Consider the following 18,306-nt stretch of genomic DNA (forward strand, 5'->3'; position numbering starts at 1 on the left):
GTCTTGGTGAGACCACACCTGGAGTATTGCGTACAGTTTTGGTCTCCAAATCTGAGGAAGGACATTATTGCCATAGGGGGAGTGCAGAGACGGTTCACCAGACTGATTCCTGGGATGTCAGGACTGTCTTATGAAGAAAGACTGGATAGACTTGGTTTATACTCTCTAGAATTTAGAAGATTGAGAGGGGATCTTATAGAAACTTACAAAATTCTTAAGGGGTTGGACAGGCTAGATGCAGGAAGATTGTTCCTGATGTTGGGGAAGTCCAGGACAAGGGGTCACAGTTTAAGGATAAAGGGGAAATCCTTTAGGACCGAGATGAGGAAAACATTTTTCCCACAGAGAGTGTTGAATCTGTGGAATTCTCTCCCGCAGAAGGTAGTTGAGGCCACAGTTCATTGGCTATATTTAAGAGGGAGTTAGATGTGGCCCTTGTGGCTAAAGGGATCAGGGGGTATGGAGAGAAGGCAGGTACGGGATACTGAGTTGGATGATCAGCCATGATCATATTGAATGGCGGTGCAGGCTCAAAGGGCCGAATGGCCTACTCCTGCACCTATTGTCTATGTTTCTATGAAAGCTAGGGCATAGGAAATAGGTAACGTTTCGGGCCGAACCCCTTCGGGATTCGGCCCGAAACGTTGCCTATTTCCTTCGCTCCATAGATACTGCTGCACTACTGAGTTGGATGATCAGCCATGATCATATTGAATGGCGGTGCAGGGCCGAATGGCCTACTCCTGCACCTATTTTCGATGTTTCTACGTAAACTAAACTGAACTAAATGGGAATCAAGGTCAAGACTCCTTTCAACTTGGGACCCTTTGATCTCTCCGCAGGAACTCTTTGATATTATTCTGGATGAGAACCAGTTGGAAGACGCATGTGAACATTTGGCAGAGTATCTAGAAGCCTACTGGAAAGCCACGCACCCGGCCAGCTGCAACCCGCCCAACCCTCTCTTGAACCGTACCATGGCCACGGCTGCCTTGGCTGCCAGCCCGGCCCCAGTGTCAAACCTACAGGTACAAGTGCTCACATCTCTCAAGCGTAACCTTGACTTCTGGGGGCCGAGCGACGCGGAGAACAGAGACGTGGCGGTGGGCATTGAAGGCCCAGCGCAGCCGACGCAAGCAGAGGATGCAGTCTAACGGTGTAACGTGCAGAGAGGGGAGAGGGCGCACAGCAGTGGCGTAAACCTGAAACTGTTCTTTCCCAGCCCCCCCTCCCGTCCTAGTGTTGCAGTCCCTGTAACAGCCCGTTGCTGCATGTAGATACCACCTTAACCATGCTTTCCCTCATTAGGGGGGGGGGCTTTAAGGCAAGAAGGAGGTCTGCCTTTCAGATAAGAGGCTGCTTTCTTCGCTTCTCCTTCCCGTCCGTCACGCCTTGTTTGTGGGTTTTCCCCTCCGTGCCCCTGTGGGTGTGAGCAGCGTGCAAAGTGTGAGCCGACAGTTGTTGTGTCAGAAGGAACTGCAGACGCTGCTTTCAACCGAAGGCAGATTCAGATTCAGATTCAATCGGAGAGACCTGTAGCGCCAGACACAGAAAGCTGGAGTAACCCAGCGGGACAGGCAGCATCTCTGGAGAGAAGGAACGGGCGAGACCCTTCTTCAGATTTCTCCACCCCCCGCGAAACATCACCCATTCCTTCTCTCCAGGGATGCTGCCTGCCCCGCTGGGTTACTCCATCTCTCTCTCTGTGTCTCATCTTCGTGAGCCACCAGTTTCTGGCACGGGAACATTCCACGCCAGCGGAGTAGAGGTGAACGCACACTCACACATTCACACAGAGCCTCGAGGAGGTAGTCTTAGGGCAAAATAAATGCCTGCCATCCAACCCCTGGCACCACCTGAGCCGGGGCATCACTGCTTGGTGAGTCCTCATTTAGTCCCTCAACCGAGAACAAGGTTAGAAGTGTCTCCACTGTCGAAGGATCTTGACTGACTAGAGAGGTACGGGCATGGCCTCTTGTTCAGCATGGACATTGTGGGCCGAATGGCCATTCCTGTGCTGTACTCTTCAATGGTATTAAGACAAAAAATATTTGGGCAGAGAAATAAATGAAGATGGAATCTGCCCTATTAGTATCAGTCATACTATCTGGAAACAGGCCCTTCAGCCCAACATGCCTATACCGGTCCATATGACCCATCTATGCATTTCGTTGTCTCTGTACTGTACACTGTACACTGACAATGAGAATTAAATTGAATCTGAATCTGAATCTGAATCTATGATAGTCCCACCTGCCAGCGTTTGGCCCATATCCTGACCTATCCATGTACCTGTCTAAATGTTCCTTTAGCATTGTAACAGTCCCAGCCTCAACTACCTCCTCCGGCAGCTCGTTCCATACACCCACCACCCTTTGTGTGAAAAAGGTCACCCCTCAGGTTCCTATAAAATCTTTCCCCCTTCACCTTACACCTTAAACCTATGCCCTCTGATTCTCGGTTCCACTACTCTGGGCAAGAGACTCTGGGCTAGCATCTACTACCCGATCATGGTGTTGTACACCTCTGTAAGATCACCCCTCATCTTCGCGAGCTCCAAGGAATAGAGTCCGAGTCGGCTCAACCTCTCCCTGTAGCTCTGGCTGTAAGCAAGTCTGCAATGAATAACCCGTTTTACTGAGAGAGAGGTTTAGAGCAGGCGGGTGGCTCTGCCGAATCCCCAACAAGGGCCTCTGGGTAACCAGTAGGGTGGGGTCGCATCGACAATGAGTAAACATAGAAACATAGAAATTAGGTGCAGGAGTAGGCCATTCGGCCCTTCGAGCCAGCACCGCCATTCAATATGATCATGGCTGATCATCCAACTCAGTATCCCGTACCTGCCTTCTCTCCATACCCCCTGATCCCCTTAGCCACAAGGGCCACATCTAACTCCCTCTTAAATATAGCCAATGAACTGACCTCAACTACCCTCTGTGGCAGAGAGTTCCAGAGATTCACCACTCTCTGTGTGAAAAAAGTTCTTCTCATCTCGGTTTTAAAGGATTTCCCCCTTATCCTTAAACTGTGACCCCTTGTCCTGGACTTCCCTAACATCGGGAACAATCTTCCTGCATCTAGCCTGTCCAACCCCTTAAGAATTTTGTAAGTTTCTATAAGATCCCCTCTCAATCTCCTAAATTCTAGAGAGTATAAACCAAGTCTATCCAGTCTTTCTTCATAAGACAGTCCTGACATCCCAGGAATCCGTCTGGTGAACCGTCTCTGCACTCCCTCTATGGCAATAATGTCCTTCCTCAGATTTGGAGACCAAAACTGCACGCAATACTCCAGGTGTGGTCTCACCAAGACCCTGTACAACTGCAGTAGAACCTCCCTGCTCCTATACCCAAATCTAAACTTCCAAGGAGTAAGCCAAAGACAACCTGGCTGCCTGTGACATTTGTACGAGCCCGCTGTAAGCCAATCCCAGGATGAATCACTGCCCCTCCGTGCCTGGAGGGGAGTGTTAGTGCACCTGGGTGATGGCTGGTCGGGGGCGGGGAGCCGGTGTGTTTCCACGCTGTATCTCTAAACCAAAGACCCCGAGTTCGATCCTGACCACGGGTGCTGTCTGTACGGAGTTTGCACGTGTCCTGCGTGGGATTTCTCCTTGAGCACCACGGTACTCCCACGCTCCAAAGACGGAATGGTTTGTTAGGCTAATTGGCTTTGTTAAAATTGTAAATTGTCACTAGGGCGTGTGGGATAGTGGAAGAGTACGGGGTGATCGCTGGTCAGCATAGACTTGATGGGCCGAAGGGTTGTGTCTCTAAAGTTAAAAGTAAAGTCAATTGTAAGTTGGCCCTAGTGTGTGTGTGGGTTAACAAATCTTAATGTGCGGGGACCACATAATGGGCGGGGATCGGAAACAGGCCCTTCGGCCCACCGAGTCCGTACCGGACTCGGTGGGCCGAAGGACCTGTTTCCGAGCTGTGTCTCTAATTCGAAGCTAAAGCTAAACTGTTCTGTTTAATAAAACGAAACAAAACTGTTTCTACATCGGGGAGACTAAGCGGAGGTTGGGCGATCGTTTCGCCGAACGCCTCCGCTCGGTCCGCAAGAACCAACCTGACCTCCCGGTGGCTCAGCGCTTCAACTCCCCCTCCCACTCCGTCTCCGACCTCTCTGTCCTGGGTCTCCTCCATGGCCAGAGCGAGCAACACCGGAAATTGGAGGAACAGCACCTCGTATTCCGCCTGGGGAGCCTGCATCCTGCGGGCATGAACATTGAATTCTCCCAGGTACACAAAAGTGCTGGAGAAACTCAGCGGGTGCAGCAGCATCTGTGGAGCGAAGGAAATGGGTAACGTTTCGGGCCGAAACCCTTCTTCAGACTCAATTGAATTCTCCCAATTTTGTTAGCCCTTGCTGTCTCCTTCCCTTCCCTCAGCCCTCGGGCTCCTCCTCCTCCTCCTTTTTCCTTTCTTCCCCCCCCCCCCCCCCCCCCCCCCCCCCATCAGTCTGAAGAAGGGCTTCGGCCCGAAACGTCGCCTATTTCCTTCACTCCATAGATGCTGCTGCACTAGCTGAGTTTCTCCAGCATTTTCGTGTACTCAGATTCAGATTCAGATTCAGATTCAATTTTAATTGTCATTGCTCAGAATACAACTCGAATCTACAACTTACTCGGAGCAAGTTGTACTTTCATTTCAAATTTGTTTCTAGTGCTTGTGTTCAGAAAGGTGAAGAATAACAAGGGCTCCAGGGCAGGTTAATCTCACTCGGGTAAACAGGGAGTCAACCTGTTTGGGACTTGTCCTGACTCAGCGGAGTAGGGGGAGTTTACATCAGTGTCTCAGCGACATCCTTGCTGCTTTTGCCCACGGCCAATTTCTACCCCAGCTAACTCCTCTGCCTCCGACTGCTCTGAGAGTGTGTAAAGTGTACATAATGTTTCACCACTGAAAGTGATCATTTAATTCCCCCCTCCCCTCCCATTCCCACACTGACCTCTCTGTCCTGGGCCTCCTCCACTGTCAGAGTGAGGCCCAGCGCAAATTGGAGGAACAGCACCTCATAGTTTGCTTGGGTAGTTTACACCCCCAGGGGTACGAACATTGACTTCTCTAACTTCAAGTTCATTCTCTTACCCCCCCCCCCCCACCTTAGTCGTGCAGCTGGTTCCACTGTTCACACCCCTGTGTCTTCACCTCTTCCCCCAGCCAACAATGAGCCATTGTGGGCTCCACCCTTCCTTGGTCATCTATTGCCGGCCCTGATTTGGTCCGTCATTTTCCGATCTCCAGTTCCCCATCCCACCCCACCCCCCCCTTTACTTTCAGCCTGAAGAAGGGTCTCGCCCATTCCTTTTTCTCCAGCGATGCTGCCTGCCACTCCGAGTTCCTCCAGCACTTTGTGCCTAACCTCGAGATAAACCAGCACCTGCAGTTCCTTCCTGCAGAGTCTATGTCTATTTTCTTTTGTACGTCCATTGTAAAAGATGGTGAGTATTTTTTTGGGGGGGGGGGGGGGGGGGGGGCTTTCTTTGCGTTTGTCCCCTGCAGATGCAATGACTGCTGTGGATATCGGCACCAATTTTGGGGGGGGGGGGGGGGGGGGGGGGGGGGGGGGGGGGGGGGTGAAGGCTTGCAGTCAGGGTGTTCCTGGGGCGGGGAGGTTGTGTCTGCAGGCTGTGCAGATCATTGATTGTCATTCCCACTTGCCTAGGCTCTCAGCATGAGTACCATCGCACCAGATGATAGAGACACAGAGATCCAGCCAGTGTTTGAGCTTCTCCTCAGTCACCCAGCAGAGGGACAAGTTACCTGGACAAAAAAAGGCCACCATGTGCTGGAGTAACTCAGCGGTTCTTGCAGCATCTTAGTTTAGTTTCATTAAGAGTCCACGCCGACCAGCGATCCCCGCACACTAACACAATCCTACACACAATAGACAATAGGTGCAGGAGCAGGCCATTCGGCCCTTCCAGCCAGCACCGCCATTCAATATGATCATGGCTGATCATCCCCAATCAGTACCCCGTTCCTGCCTTCTCCCCATATCCCCTGACTCCGCTCTTTGTAAGAGCCCTCTCTCTTGAAAGTATCCAGAGAACCTGCCTCCACCGCCCTCTGAGGCAGAGAATTCCACACACACTGCGGACAATTTTTCATTCACACCAAGCCAATTAACCTCTAGTGTGGGAGGAAACCGAAGATCTCGGAGAAAAGCCACACAGGTCACGGGGAGAACGTGCACACTCCACACAGACAGCACCCGTGGTCAGGATGGAACCCGGGGCACTGGCGCAGTGAGGCACCAACTCTCCCGCTGCGCCACCAGTTCTGACCGGGTGGGTTTCCTCCATATTGTGGTGCTGAATGTTGTAGACAAGGACCACGGTTCTTCTTGCAGAGTCCTTCAAACCCCCCCCCCCCCCCCCCAGTTTGTTTGTGTCTATTATGTATCATCCAGAACCAGGGGCCACACACACAGTCTTAGAATAAACGGGAGGTCATTTAAGACTGAGGTGAGAAAAAAAAATGTCACCCAGAGAGTTGTGAATTTGTGGAATTCCCTGCCACAGAGGGCAGTGGAGGCCAAGTCACTGGATGGATTTAAGAGAGAGTTAGACAGAGCTCTAGGGGCTAGTGGAGTCAAGGGATATGGGGAGAAGGCAGGCACGGGTTATTGATAGGGGACGATCAGCCATGATCACAATGAATGGCGGTGCAGGCTCGAAGGGCCGAATGGCCTCCTCCTGCACCTATTTTCTATGTTTCTATGTAGCTCTCAGTCTGAAGAAGGGTCTCGACCAGAAACGTCACCCGTCCCTTCTCTCCAGAGACGCTGCCTGTCCCGCTGAGTTACTCCAGCATCTACAGAGATTAGATATTTTCACAGTGTGTGATAATGATGTTAATATTTCTGGGTCAGGGCCCCTAAACATTTCAGCAGAGACGGCATTAACATTGCACAAACAAAGCTGCATTGTTTTAACACATTATTGAGCTTTTTAATTTAACATCTTAACACTGAGGCGATGGGATTGTTAGCTGCTGGCCTGTGTTATTAATCTGCTGTGTAAGACTGTGCTTGTTGTTAATGGCTAACGACTATTTGTTTTCCACCCACCTCCTCTCCTCACCCCCCCCCTTTCCTTTCTGCATGGTCTGCTGTTACTAACCAGGGTACCTACTTAGTGCATGAAGAGCTAAGCATTGACTGTTCGAGTCCCGAGCGGACAAGCTTGCATGACTATCAGAATGACTCTGCCAAGCAGCCCTACCAACGTTCGATGCCTCAGTACAGCCACCAGCCCAGGGCCATCTCAAGGGCCCTCTCCCGCCAGGACACCTTTGACTTGGAGATGCAGGGCAGCCGGGATTCAGCCTACACCGAGCCGGGGGACTCCTGCATGGAGACGGACCCTTACGACGACCAGGAGCCCCAGCACACGGCGGGCTCCTGGCGAGGGGGGGTCCCTCGGCAGCGGGCCCAGCGCCAGCGCCACGAGTCGTGGGAGGAGGAGGAGGAGGAGGAGGAGGAGGAGGAGGAAGAGGAGGAAGACGAGGTGGACAACGGCAACTACAGCAGGCAGCGGATGAGAGGCAGGGACCACTACCGCCAGACCAACGAGGAGGTGACGAGCAGGAGGCACGGCGACATGGAGGAGTGGAACCGCGACATGTACATTTGTTAACGTGTGGCTGGCACTTGCAGCCTCGGGGGGGGGGGTGGGGGGGGGGGGGGGGGGGGGTGGGGGCGCTGGAGGCCGATTGATCTCCTGCTCCAGCAGAGACGTTGTTATCTTGTAGTGGTGCCCATCGTCAGTCCTGTTTCATTGTCCATTCTGAGGAAGAGTCGATGATGTCCTCCAGCATTTGGTGCGTTCATTTTGCCAGCTCCCCCCCTCTTTCAATGCCAACCGATTGGGGGGGGGGGGGGGAAGGGGGACAGTCTGCGGGGCAGCCCCTCCCCCACCCCCCTTCCCTTTGCTTTTTAGTGCCTCACCACTGTGTCTGTAGGGGTTTCGGGCTACAAGGCTGGTGGCCCTTTTCAAGAAGGGACACTTTTGACAAACGACAGTCGAATGTGCCCTTGTGCCATGAGAACAGTCCATCCCTGGTCTAGCTAGCTTAGAATTAGAATCGAGAGTGCCCAAATCCACAGCCATTGCCACTGCCATTGTCTCACTGCCAACTGGAAAGTCTTCAGCTCCAACCGGTGGGTGAGTGAGCGAGCAATGGGTGCAACGTACTCGTGTGAAATCAAAACTTAAAAATGGATGGAAACTTTTGAAAATGGAAAAAAAAAAAAAAATGGCTCAAACTTTCTCTCCGACAGTTCTCCCGTAGCCCCCCCCCCTCCCCCCCCTCCCCCCCCCCCCCTCCCCTCGCCCACCCCCGTCCTCGTTTACATGGATCCAAATATCAAAGGTGGTCTTCGGAGAGGGTAGTATGGGGAAGAGTCCTTGTGTTTTCTATACTGCTCTGTGACTTAACCCTTCTCTGCATCTTGAATGGATGGTGAGAAGCTATTTATTAACCCACCCCCTCCCCTCCACAAGTTTTAAACCCCTTCCCCCACCCTCCCCTTTATACCACCCCACGTCATTTCCAAATTGGAAAAGGTGGGTGAAGGATTACGATATAAGGAAACTAGAGATGGATCTGAAACTTGTACTGATCATTAAACGTTACTTCATGCTTAACCTGTCCCTTCTTTCATTTGAACACTGGGCTCCTCTGACTTTGAATGCTGCTGGGTCGAGAGTTCTCACTGGTTCACGCGCCCACACTGACGGGCCCACCCGCGTTGCGTTTTGGTCAACCAACTGGTTACAACCAAGAGGTCGAATTTCCAAGAGGGATGGGTCTCTTAGGGAGGAAGGAAGGAAGGAAGGAAGGGGAAAGGGAACCAAGTGTTGAAGATATGGATCGGGACTGAGAACTGGGCAGAGTCATAATCGTAGAGTGATGTAGGGTGGAAACAAGCCCAACTTGCCCACACCGGCCCACAATGTCCCAGCTACACTAGCCCCACCTGCCTGCGCTTGGTCCATATCCCTCCAAACCCGTCCTATCCGTGTACCTGTCTAGCTGCTTCTTCAACGATGGGATAGTCCCAGCCTCAACTACCTCCTCTGGCAGCTCGTTCCATACACCCACCACCCTGTGTGTGAAAAAGTTACCCCTCGGATTCCTATTAAATCTTTTCCCCTTCACCTTGAACCTGTGTCCTCTGGTCCTCGATTCCCCATACCCCATGGGCAAGTGACTGTGCATCTACCCGATCTATTCCTCTCGTGATTTTGTACGTGAAAGGTACACAGAGGTTGGCTTCACAGAGAGATTGTTGCCCTTTGTAACATACCATTTGTAATTTCCGCCATTGTGGGTAGGGAGGACCTAGGTGGGGGTTGGGGGCTGGGGGGAGGGGGTTGGGGGGGGGGGGGTTTGTTGGGGGGGGGGAGGGGAAACTTAGAATGGGTCATTTCTGCCCAAATTTAAACATAAATAGGTAAATGGAAGCGATTTAAAAGGCAGGTGATCCAATCAATGAGTTGAGAAGATATTCTAATCCACAAGAGGTGCAGGAGGTTGGCACATTGATCTTACTATTGACGCTAAGCCTTTGGGTTGACTCCAGCCCAGATACAAAAACAGTTATGTCCCTTATCTGCGGCCCTAAGGTAAATGTCTAGGTGCAACTAACCTTTCCTTGAATGTCTCCACATGTGGGAGAGTCTCGGACCAGAGGCCGTAGCCTCAGAATTAAAGAACGTTCCTTTAGGAAGAAGATGAGGAGGGATTTCTTTAGAGGGTGGTGAATCTGTTGAATTCTGTGGCACTGAAGGCGGTGGAGGCCAAGTCAGTGGATATTTGTAAGGCCAAAGACAGAGAGATTTTGGATTAGTACGTGTGCTGGGGGTTATGGGGAGAAAGTTGGAGTTAAGAGGGAAAGATAGATCAACAATGTTTGAATGGCGGAGTAGACTAGATGGGCTGAAGGGGCCCAATTCTGATCCTTTCACTGATGAGCTTGAAGCCAGAATACTACCACACGGAGTTAGCTGTGATTGGAACACTAGAGGCTAAATTTGTGCTGACATTGACAAAATCCCCCTGGATCGGAATGAAAGTGAGCACATTTTCAGGGACCTGGGAATAAGATAGGGAACTTGAGCTACAGTATAGCCGCAGAATTAGGCCATTCGGCCCATCAAGCCTACCACCATTCAATCATGGAGAGAGTGGTGAATCTCTGGAACTCTCTGCCACAGAAGGTAGTTGAGGCCAGTTCATTGGCTATATTTAAGAGGGAGTTAGATGTGGCCCTTGTGGCTAAGGGGATCAGAGGGTATGGAGAGAAGGCAGGTACAGGATACTGAGTTGGATGATCAGCCATGATCATATTGAATGGCGGTGTAGGCTCGAAGGGCCGAATGGCCACTACTCCTGCACCTAATTTCTATGTTTCTATGGCTGATCTATCTCTCCCTCCTATCCCCATTCTGCTGCCTTCACCCTATAACCTCTGACACCAGTACTAGTCAGTACTAATCGATCTATCTCTGTCTTAAATGTATCCATTGACTTGGCCTCCACAGCCTTCTGTGGCAATGAATTCCACAGATTCACCACCCTCTGACTAAAGAAATTCCTCCTCATCTCCTTTCTAAAAGAGCCTCCGTTAATTCTAAGGCTATGACCACTCCCACTAGTGGAAACATCCTATCCACTTCCAATCTATCCAAGCCTTTCACTAATCTGTACGTTTCAATGAGGTCCCCCTTCATTCTTCTGAACTCCAGCAACTACAGGCCCAGTGCCGACAAACGCTCATCGTATGTGACTTGTGCTAACAATTCGAGTTTTACAGAGGACCCTCCAGAAAATATTTACCAAAACAATATGCAATGAAAGGTCAAAGCATTTGGAAACATTATCCAAACCCTTAGATAAAATCATGGCCTTGAAAAATCATTCCCTGCTATCCGAAGGTAGACAAAAATGCTGGAGAAAACTCAGCGGGTGAGGCAGCATCTATGGAGCGAAGGAATAGGTGACGTTTCGGGTCTCGACCCGAAACGTCACCTATTCCTTCGCTCCATAGATGCTGCCTCACAATAGACAATAGGTGCAGGAGTAGGCCATTCGGCCCTTCGAGCCAGCACCGCCATGCAATGTGATCATGGCTGATCATCCCCCAATCAGTACCCCGTTCCTGCCTTCTCCCCATATCCCCTGACTCCGCTATTTTTAAGAGCCCTATCTAGCTCTCCAGAGATGCTGCCCCCACCGCCCTCTGAGGCAGAGAATTCCACAGACTCACCACTCTCTGGGAGAAAAAGTGTTTCCTCGTCTCCGTTCTAAATGGCTTACCCCTTATTCTTAAACATAGAAACATAGAAACATAGAAATTAGGTGCAGGAGAAGGCCATTCGGCCCTTCGAGCCTGCACCGCCATTCAATATGATCATGGCTGATCATCCAACTCAGTATCCCGTACCTGCCTTCTCTCCATACCCCCTGATCCCCTTAGCCACAAGGGCCACATCTAACTCCCTCTTAAATATAGCCAATGGACTGGCCTCAACTACCCTCTGTGGCAGAGAGTTCCAGAGATTCACCACTCTCTGTGTGGAAAAAGTTCTTCTCATCTCGGTTTTAAAGGATTTCCCCCTCATCCTTAAGCTGTGACCCCTTGTCCTGGACTTCCCCAACATCGGGAACAATCTTCCTGCATCTAGCCTGTCCAACCCCTTAAGAATTTTGTAAGTTTCTATAAGATCCCCTCTCAATCTTCTAAATTCTAGAGAGTATAAACCAAGCATTGTGTCTACCTTCGATTTTTCCAGCATCTGCAGTTCATTCTCAAACGACCCTGCTATCCGATATTGTTTTTTTGGCGATTTACCGTTTGAATTTTCTGTGGAAGGTTAAAATTTGTAGTTGGCCAGTCTAGGCTGGCAAACCACAGGGTGACGTCACTGTCTGACGAAACATAGGCCAGTCTGATATCGATCAGAGTTACAGAGTCACACAACCTGTTGGCCGTACCTGAAAAATTCTATGTCCAGTATGTACTATAAATAAATGTTCAAATGTAAGTTTTATTAAGAAATATCATGTTACGTTTCCTTGTGCCTTCTCCGCCCTATCCTATGTGTCTGCTGCTGGAAATTATATCTGGGTCCTAGGATTTAATTTATCTTTTTCCAAACAACCCATCCTGAGATGGACAGATTCCTGATTAGAAACATAGAAACATAGACAATAGGTGCAGGAGTAGAGGCCATTCGGCCCTTCGAGCCTGCACCGCCATTCAATATGATCATGGCTGATCATCCAACTCAGTATCCCGTACCTGCCTTCTCTCCATACCCCCTGATCCCCTTAGCCACAAGGGCCACATCTAACTCCCTCTTAAATATAGCCAATGAACTGGCCTCAACTACCCTCTGTGGCAGAGAGTTCCAGAGATTCACCACTCTCTGCGTGAAAAAAAGTTCTTCTCATCTCGGTTTTAAAGGATTTCCCCTTTATCCTTAAGCTGTGACCCCTTGTCCTGGACTTCCCCAACATCGGGAACACAAGGGAACATTAGTACACGTGTCAGGGGTTATGGGGAGAAGTGGGGTCATAGAAACATAGAAAATAGGTGCAGGAGGAGGCCATTCGGCCCTTCGAGCCAGCACCGCCATTCATTGTGATCATGGCTGATCGTCCCCAATCAATAACCCGTGCCTGCCTTCTCCCCATATCCCTTACCTCACACTAGCCCCTAGAGCTCTATCTAACTCTCAATTAAATCCATCCAGTGATTTGCCCTCAGTGGCAGGGAATTCCACAAATTCACAACTCTCTGGGTGAAAAAGCTTTTTCTCACCTCAATCTTAAATGGCCTCCCCTTTATTCTAAGACTGTGGCCCCTGGTTCTGGACTCGCCCAACATTGGGAACATTTTTTCCTGCATCTAGCTTGTCCAGTCCTTTTATAATTTTTGCATGTTTCGGTAAGATTCCCCCTCATCCTTCTAAACTCCAGTGAATCCTCATCCTTCTCAACTCCAGGGTTGAGAGGGAAAGATAGATCAGCCAATGATTGAATGGCAGAGTAGACATGATGGGCCGAATGCCCTACTTCTGCACCTAGAACTTGGGAACCTGCCTCGTCTGAAGTGTCTCTACATCTATCTGAGCCTTGTACATACCTAATGGTCATCTCCACAGGGTGGAAAATCTCAAATATACACTGCACTCTTAAAGCAGAAATGCCCTCATGTCTCTCCTCGTCCCGAGACTACTATGGCCCAAGTTGCATTTGAAGATACAGTATGGAAACAGGCCCTTCGGCCCACCGAGTCCACAAAGCCCATTGGTCACCTCGCAAACTAGTTCCATTTTATCCCAATTTCGCAACCTACACACTCAGGGCAATTTACAGAAGCTGATTAATCTACAAACATGCACGTCTCTGAAATGTGCGTGTGGACCTGTCAGGGTAGGTATGTTATAAAACCTACCTGAATCGTGGCTGAGCATCTGCCCCACCCCTTGTGTGTGATTTTGGAGCTGTTTGGAGGGGGCGGGTTTAAAACCCGATTTTTACTACGCTGTTCCAATCGCAGATGTTCAGCCTAGTAAATCATTAACGGAGAATCGCTGCAAGACCCGGTCCCAAAAGCTATTATTAGTTTTATAGGCCTCGAATAGTAGATATAATAAATTTAAAAGCTCTCGTTCAGTTCGCAAGCTCTGGCAGCCCCACGGTTTTATAAAGCAAACAATTAAAGGTATGTACCTTATTTTTACATTAAATGGGGCATGTATATAACCCTATAATTATAATTTTCTATAGCGAGTAGCTCATTTTGGGCTTTTTATATCCCGCAGTATTTTTCTCGGCATTTGAGGGCACTAATCCAGCGCGCTGTCAACATTCTAAACCTGCGCGTTCCACATGAACCCACTAGAAAACCGATTTAAATGGGCATTTATTTACAGCAATTGAACACTAAATTCCTTCCATTTGGCCTATAAATTAATGTAAATTAGATATAAAAATCATGTTATATTGTGAATTATTTGTGAATAATCTTTGGACACTTAGGCTATTAAAAAATGTTAATCTTTCCTTAAGAAATGGGCTTTTGACTATCCAAGATCACAGCTTTTTTGTAATGCCCATTGAAAATCAATAGGGAACAAGATGCTAATTTCCGAGTATGAAAATGGTCATAACGTTTTTAATACTTGAGATATGAAAGTGAATTTGGTGTCAAATTAAACTTATTGTTATGCTTTATCTGATGGGATAAATTGCAGACTTGATTTTTTAAATCTCAAAATTTTGTAACATTGCTAGTCAGGGGGAAGACAATACGTGGTGATGATCATGCCATTCACAGTGTACAGATACAGGACCAAAGGGAATAACGTTTCGTGCAGTAAAGTCCGATCCAAGATAGTTCCAGGGTCTCCAATGAGGTGGATGGTAGTTCAGCACCGGACTCGACATGTTGGAAGAATGGCTCAGTTGCCTGATAACAGCTGGGAAGAAACTGCCCCTGAATCTGGAGGTGTGCCTTTTCACACTTCTGTACCTTTCTTGCTTTGGTGATGCCGAGCTTGGGATGTATTGGGCAGGGAACTAGGATATATCAACCGATATAGGTGTCAGAGATTATGGGGAGAAGGCAGGAGAATGGGGTTAGCAGGGAGAGATAAATCAGATGTTCAAGAAGGAACTGCAGATGCTGGAAAATCGAAGGTAGACAAAAATGCTGGAGAATCTCAGCGGGTGCAGCAGCATCTATGGAGCGAAGGAAATAGGCAACGTTTCGGGCTGAAACCCGTAGGGTTTCGGCCCGAAACGTTGCCTATTTCCTATAGTGGAGATTGAACTCTTTCATTTCACTGCACATCTCGTATGTGTATGTGACAAATAAACTTGACTTGACTTGACTTGACTTGAACTGCAGATGCTGGAAAATCGAAGGTAGACAAAAATGCTGGAGAAACTCAGCGGGTGAAGCAGCATCTATGGAGCGAAGGAAATAGGCAACGTTTCGGGCCGAAACCCTTCTTCAGACCACCTGAAAAATTCTCTGTCCAGTATCATGTCCAGATCAGCCATGATTGAATGACATGATGGGCCGATTGGCCTAATTCCTCATGACCTGATGATTCTGGATAGTGTGCCGTGGCTAATCTTGGCTCCATGTCTGAGAGCAGTGGGAGTCCTGATTTGACCTGTGGCCATAAAACCGCCCTCTGACGTTCCATGGGTCAGCGTCTCCTATTCACACCAAAGATGACAGCCGCAATATGATCTTTGAATCACACTGCGGTTTTGACAAGTGTAATGTTAAAAGAATTTTGTAAGTTTCTATGAGGGGGGGGATCTTATAGAAACTCACAAAATTCTTAAGGGGTTGGACAGGCTAGATGCAGGAAGATTGTTCCCGATGTTGGGGAAGTCCGGAACAAGGGGTCACAGTTTAAGGATAAGGGGGAAATCTTTTAGGACCGAGATGAGAAAAACATTTTTCACACAGAGAGTGGTGAATCTGTGGAATTCTCTGCCACAGAAGGTAGTTGAGGCCAGTTCATTTGGGCCACATCTAACTCCCTCTTAAATATAGCCAATGAACTGTGGCCTCAACTACTTTCTGTGGCAGGGAGTTCCAGAGATTCACCACTCTCTGTGTGAAAAATGTTTTTCTCAACAGTGGTGTGGCTCCCCACCTCGACACAACGTCATTGCCATCATTGAATGGGCGGCACGATGGCGCAGTGGTAGAGTTGCTGCCTTGCTCCAGCATTTTAGACACTAGACAACAGACAATAGGTGCAGGAGTAGAGGCCATTCGGCCCTTCGAGTCCGTGCCGACTAGCGATCCCCGCACACTAACACAATCCTACACACAATAGACAATAGACAATAGGTGCAGGAGTAGGCCATTCGGCCCTTCGAGCCAGCACCGCCATTCAACGTGATCATGGCTGATCATCCCCAATCAGTACCCCGTTCCTGCCTTCTCCCCATATCCGTTCTCCTCCGCTATCTTTAAGAGCCCTATCTAGCTCTCTCTTGAAAGCATCCAGAGAACCGGCCTCCACCGCCCTCTGAGGCAGAGAATTCCACAGACTTACAACTCTCTGTGAGAAAAAGTGTTTCCTCGTCTCCGTTCTAAATGGCTTACTCCTTATTCTTAAACTGTGTGGCCCCTGGTTCTGGACTTCCCCAACATCGGGAACATGTTTCCTGCCTCTAGCGTGTCCAAGCCCTTAACAATCTAATATGTTTCAATGAGATCGCCTCTCATCCTTCTAAACTCCAGAGTGCACAAGCCCAGCCGTTCCATTCTCTCGGCATATGACAGTCCCCCCATCCTGGGACTTTGTGTTTATCTTCGTGGTACAGTTCGATCCAGACTTCAGGTGCTGTCTGCGCGGAGTTTGCACGTTCTCCCCGTGACCGCGTGGGCTTTCTCCGAGATCTTCAGTTTCCTCCCACATTCCAAAGACGTACAGGTTTGTAGGTTCAGTATAAGTGTAAATTGTCCCTAGAGTGTGTGGGATTGTGTGTGTAGGTTCTGCAGGGATCCCTGGTAGTTGCGGACTCGGTGGGCCGAAGGGCCTGTTTCCGTGCTGTACCTCTAAACTAAACTCATCCACTGCATTCCCTTTCCCCCTCTCGAAATGCAGTAGTAATGCATTTCGTTGTCTCTGTACTGTACACTGACAATGACAATTAAAATTGAATCTGAATCTGAATCTGAATCTGAAACACCTGCCGGTGTAAAGTCCTTTTAATTTCACATGAGTTTGATTTGCTTGTGTGTACGTGTGGTATTGTCTGATCTGAGTGGAGAGCATGCAATACAGGAAGAAGCATGGACTGAAGAAGGGCCTCGACCTGGAACGTTACCCATTCCTTCTCTCCAGAGATGCTGCCTGTCCCGCTGAGTTACTCCAGCTTGTTGTGTTTATCTTCGAGGTACAGTGCATGCTATCCACTCAGAACAGACAACGCTACACATGAACACATTCAAGTCAAACTCGAGTGCAGTCGGTAGAGCAAATATGAAGATAGAGAGTGCAGAAAATAGTTCTCGGCATTGCAGCATACAAATTCCATAGACAAAGTCTACCATCCACAATGGGATAGAAATTAATGCACTAAGTTATGGTTGTGGTAAGAGGGGAAGAAAGCTGTTCCTGAGTCTGGTGGTGTGCGCCTTCAGGCTTCTGTACCTTCTGCCGAAACGTCACCCCTTACTCGAGTCCTGACCCGAAACTTCGCCTACCCAAGTTCTCCAGAGATGCTGCCTGACCCTCTGAGTTACTCCAGCACTCTGCGCTCTTCTTTGTGTGAACCAGCAACTTCAGTTCCTTGTACCTACAGCGAGTGAAGTAGTGAAAGGCCTGGATAGAGTGGATGCACAGGGGATGTTTCCACTAGTGGGAGAGTCTAGGACCAGAGGAGGGGCACAACCTCAGAATAAAAGGGCACACTTATCGAAAGGACCTGAGGAGGAATTTCTTTAGAGGGTGGTGCATCTGTGGAATTCATTGCCACAGAAGGCTGTGGAGGCCATGTCAATTGATATTTTTTAAGGAGGAGATTGATAGATTCTTGATTAGTATGGATGTCAGGTAATAGGGAGAGGGCAGGAGAATGGGGGTTAGGAGGGAGAGATAGATCAGCCATGATTGAATGGTGGGGTAGACTTGATGGGCTGAATGGCCTAATTCTGCTCCTATGACTTATGAACATGAACTGCTTGTTTTTGCTGTAACTATTCCAACTATTTGGCACTGACGCTCATGATATTTCCTGGATACCAGCGGTGTTTTGTTATAAACGTCATTGTGTCAACACACATCAACATGGGGAGGAGCTGATTTGCACATGAATGGGAATCCTCAAAAGGCGCTGGAAGGAACTGCAGATGCTGTTTTTTTAAACCTAAGACAGACACAAAATGCTGGAGTGACTCAGCGGGACAGGCAGCATCCCTGGTGAGAAGGAATGGGTGACGTTTCGGGTTTGAAGAAGGATCTCAACCCGAAACGTCACCCATTCAAAAGCTCATCAGCGCCTCTACTTCCTGAGAAGATTACGGAGAGTGGGTTTGTCAAGGAGGACTCTCTCTAACTTCTACAGGTGCACAGTAGAGAGCATGCTGACCGTTGCATCGTGGCTTGGTTCGGCAACTTGAGCGCCCTGGAGAGGAAAAGACTACAAAAAGTAGTAAACACTGCCCAGTCCATCATCGGCTCTGACCTTCCTTCCATCGAGGGGATTTATCGCAGTCGCTGCCTCAAAAAGGCTGGCAGTATCATCAAAG

At 49.1% G+C, this 18,306-nt stretch overlaps 1 protein-coding gene across 2 annotated transcripts in view; it reads left to right on the forward strand.

The window, feature by feature from the left end:
• Positions 1-7,677, forward strand: part of cacnb1 (calcium channel, voltage-dependent, beta 1 subunit) — a 166,730-nt gene extending 159,053 nt beyond the window's left edge. The window contains exons 7-8 of one of the 2 annotated variants that reach the window (XM_055656799.1): positions 843-1,028; positions 7,133-7,677. In XM_055656799.1, the coding sequence (XP_055512774.1) occupies positions 843-1,028; positions 7,133-7,645 (699 nt within the window). In that variant the 3' untranslated portion in view covers positions 7,646-7,677. Of the gene's footprint in view, positions 1-842; positions 1,557-7,132 lie in introns of those variants that run through there. The other variant, XM_055656800.1, reaches the window with a different exon arrangement.
• Positions 7,678-18,306: the final 10,629 nt, after the last annotated feature.

The sequence above is a fragment of the Leucoraja erinacea genome, chromosome 27, assembly GCF_028641065.1.
Source record: "Leucoraja erinacea ecotype New England chromosome 27, Leri_hhj_1, whole genome shotgun sequence".
NCBI classification, from domain to species: Eukaryota; Metazoa; Chordata; class Chondrichthyes; order Rajiformes; family Rajidae; genus Leucoraja; species Leucoraja erinaceus.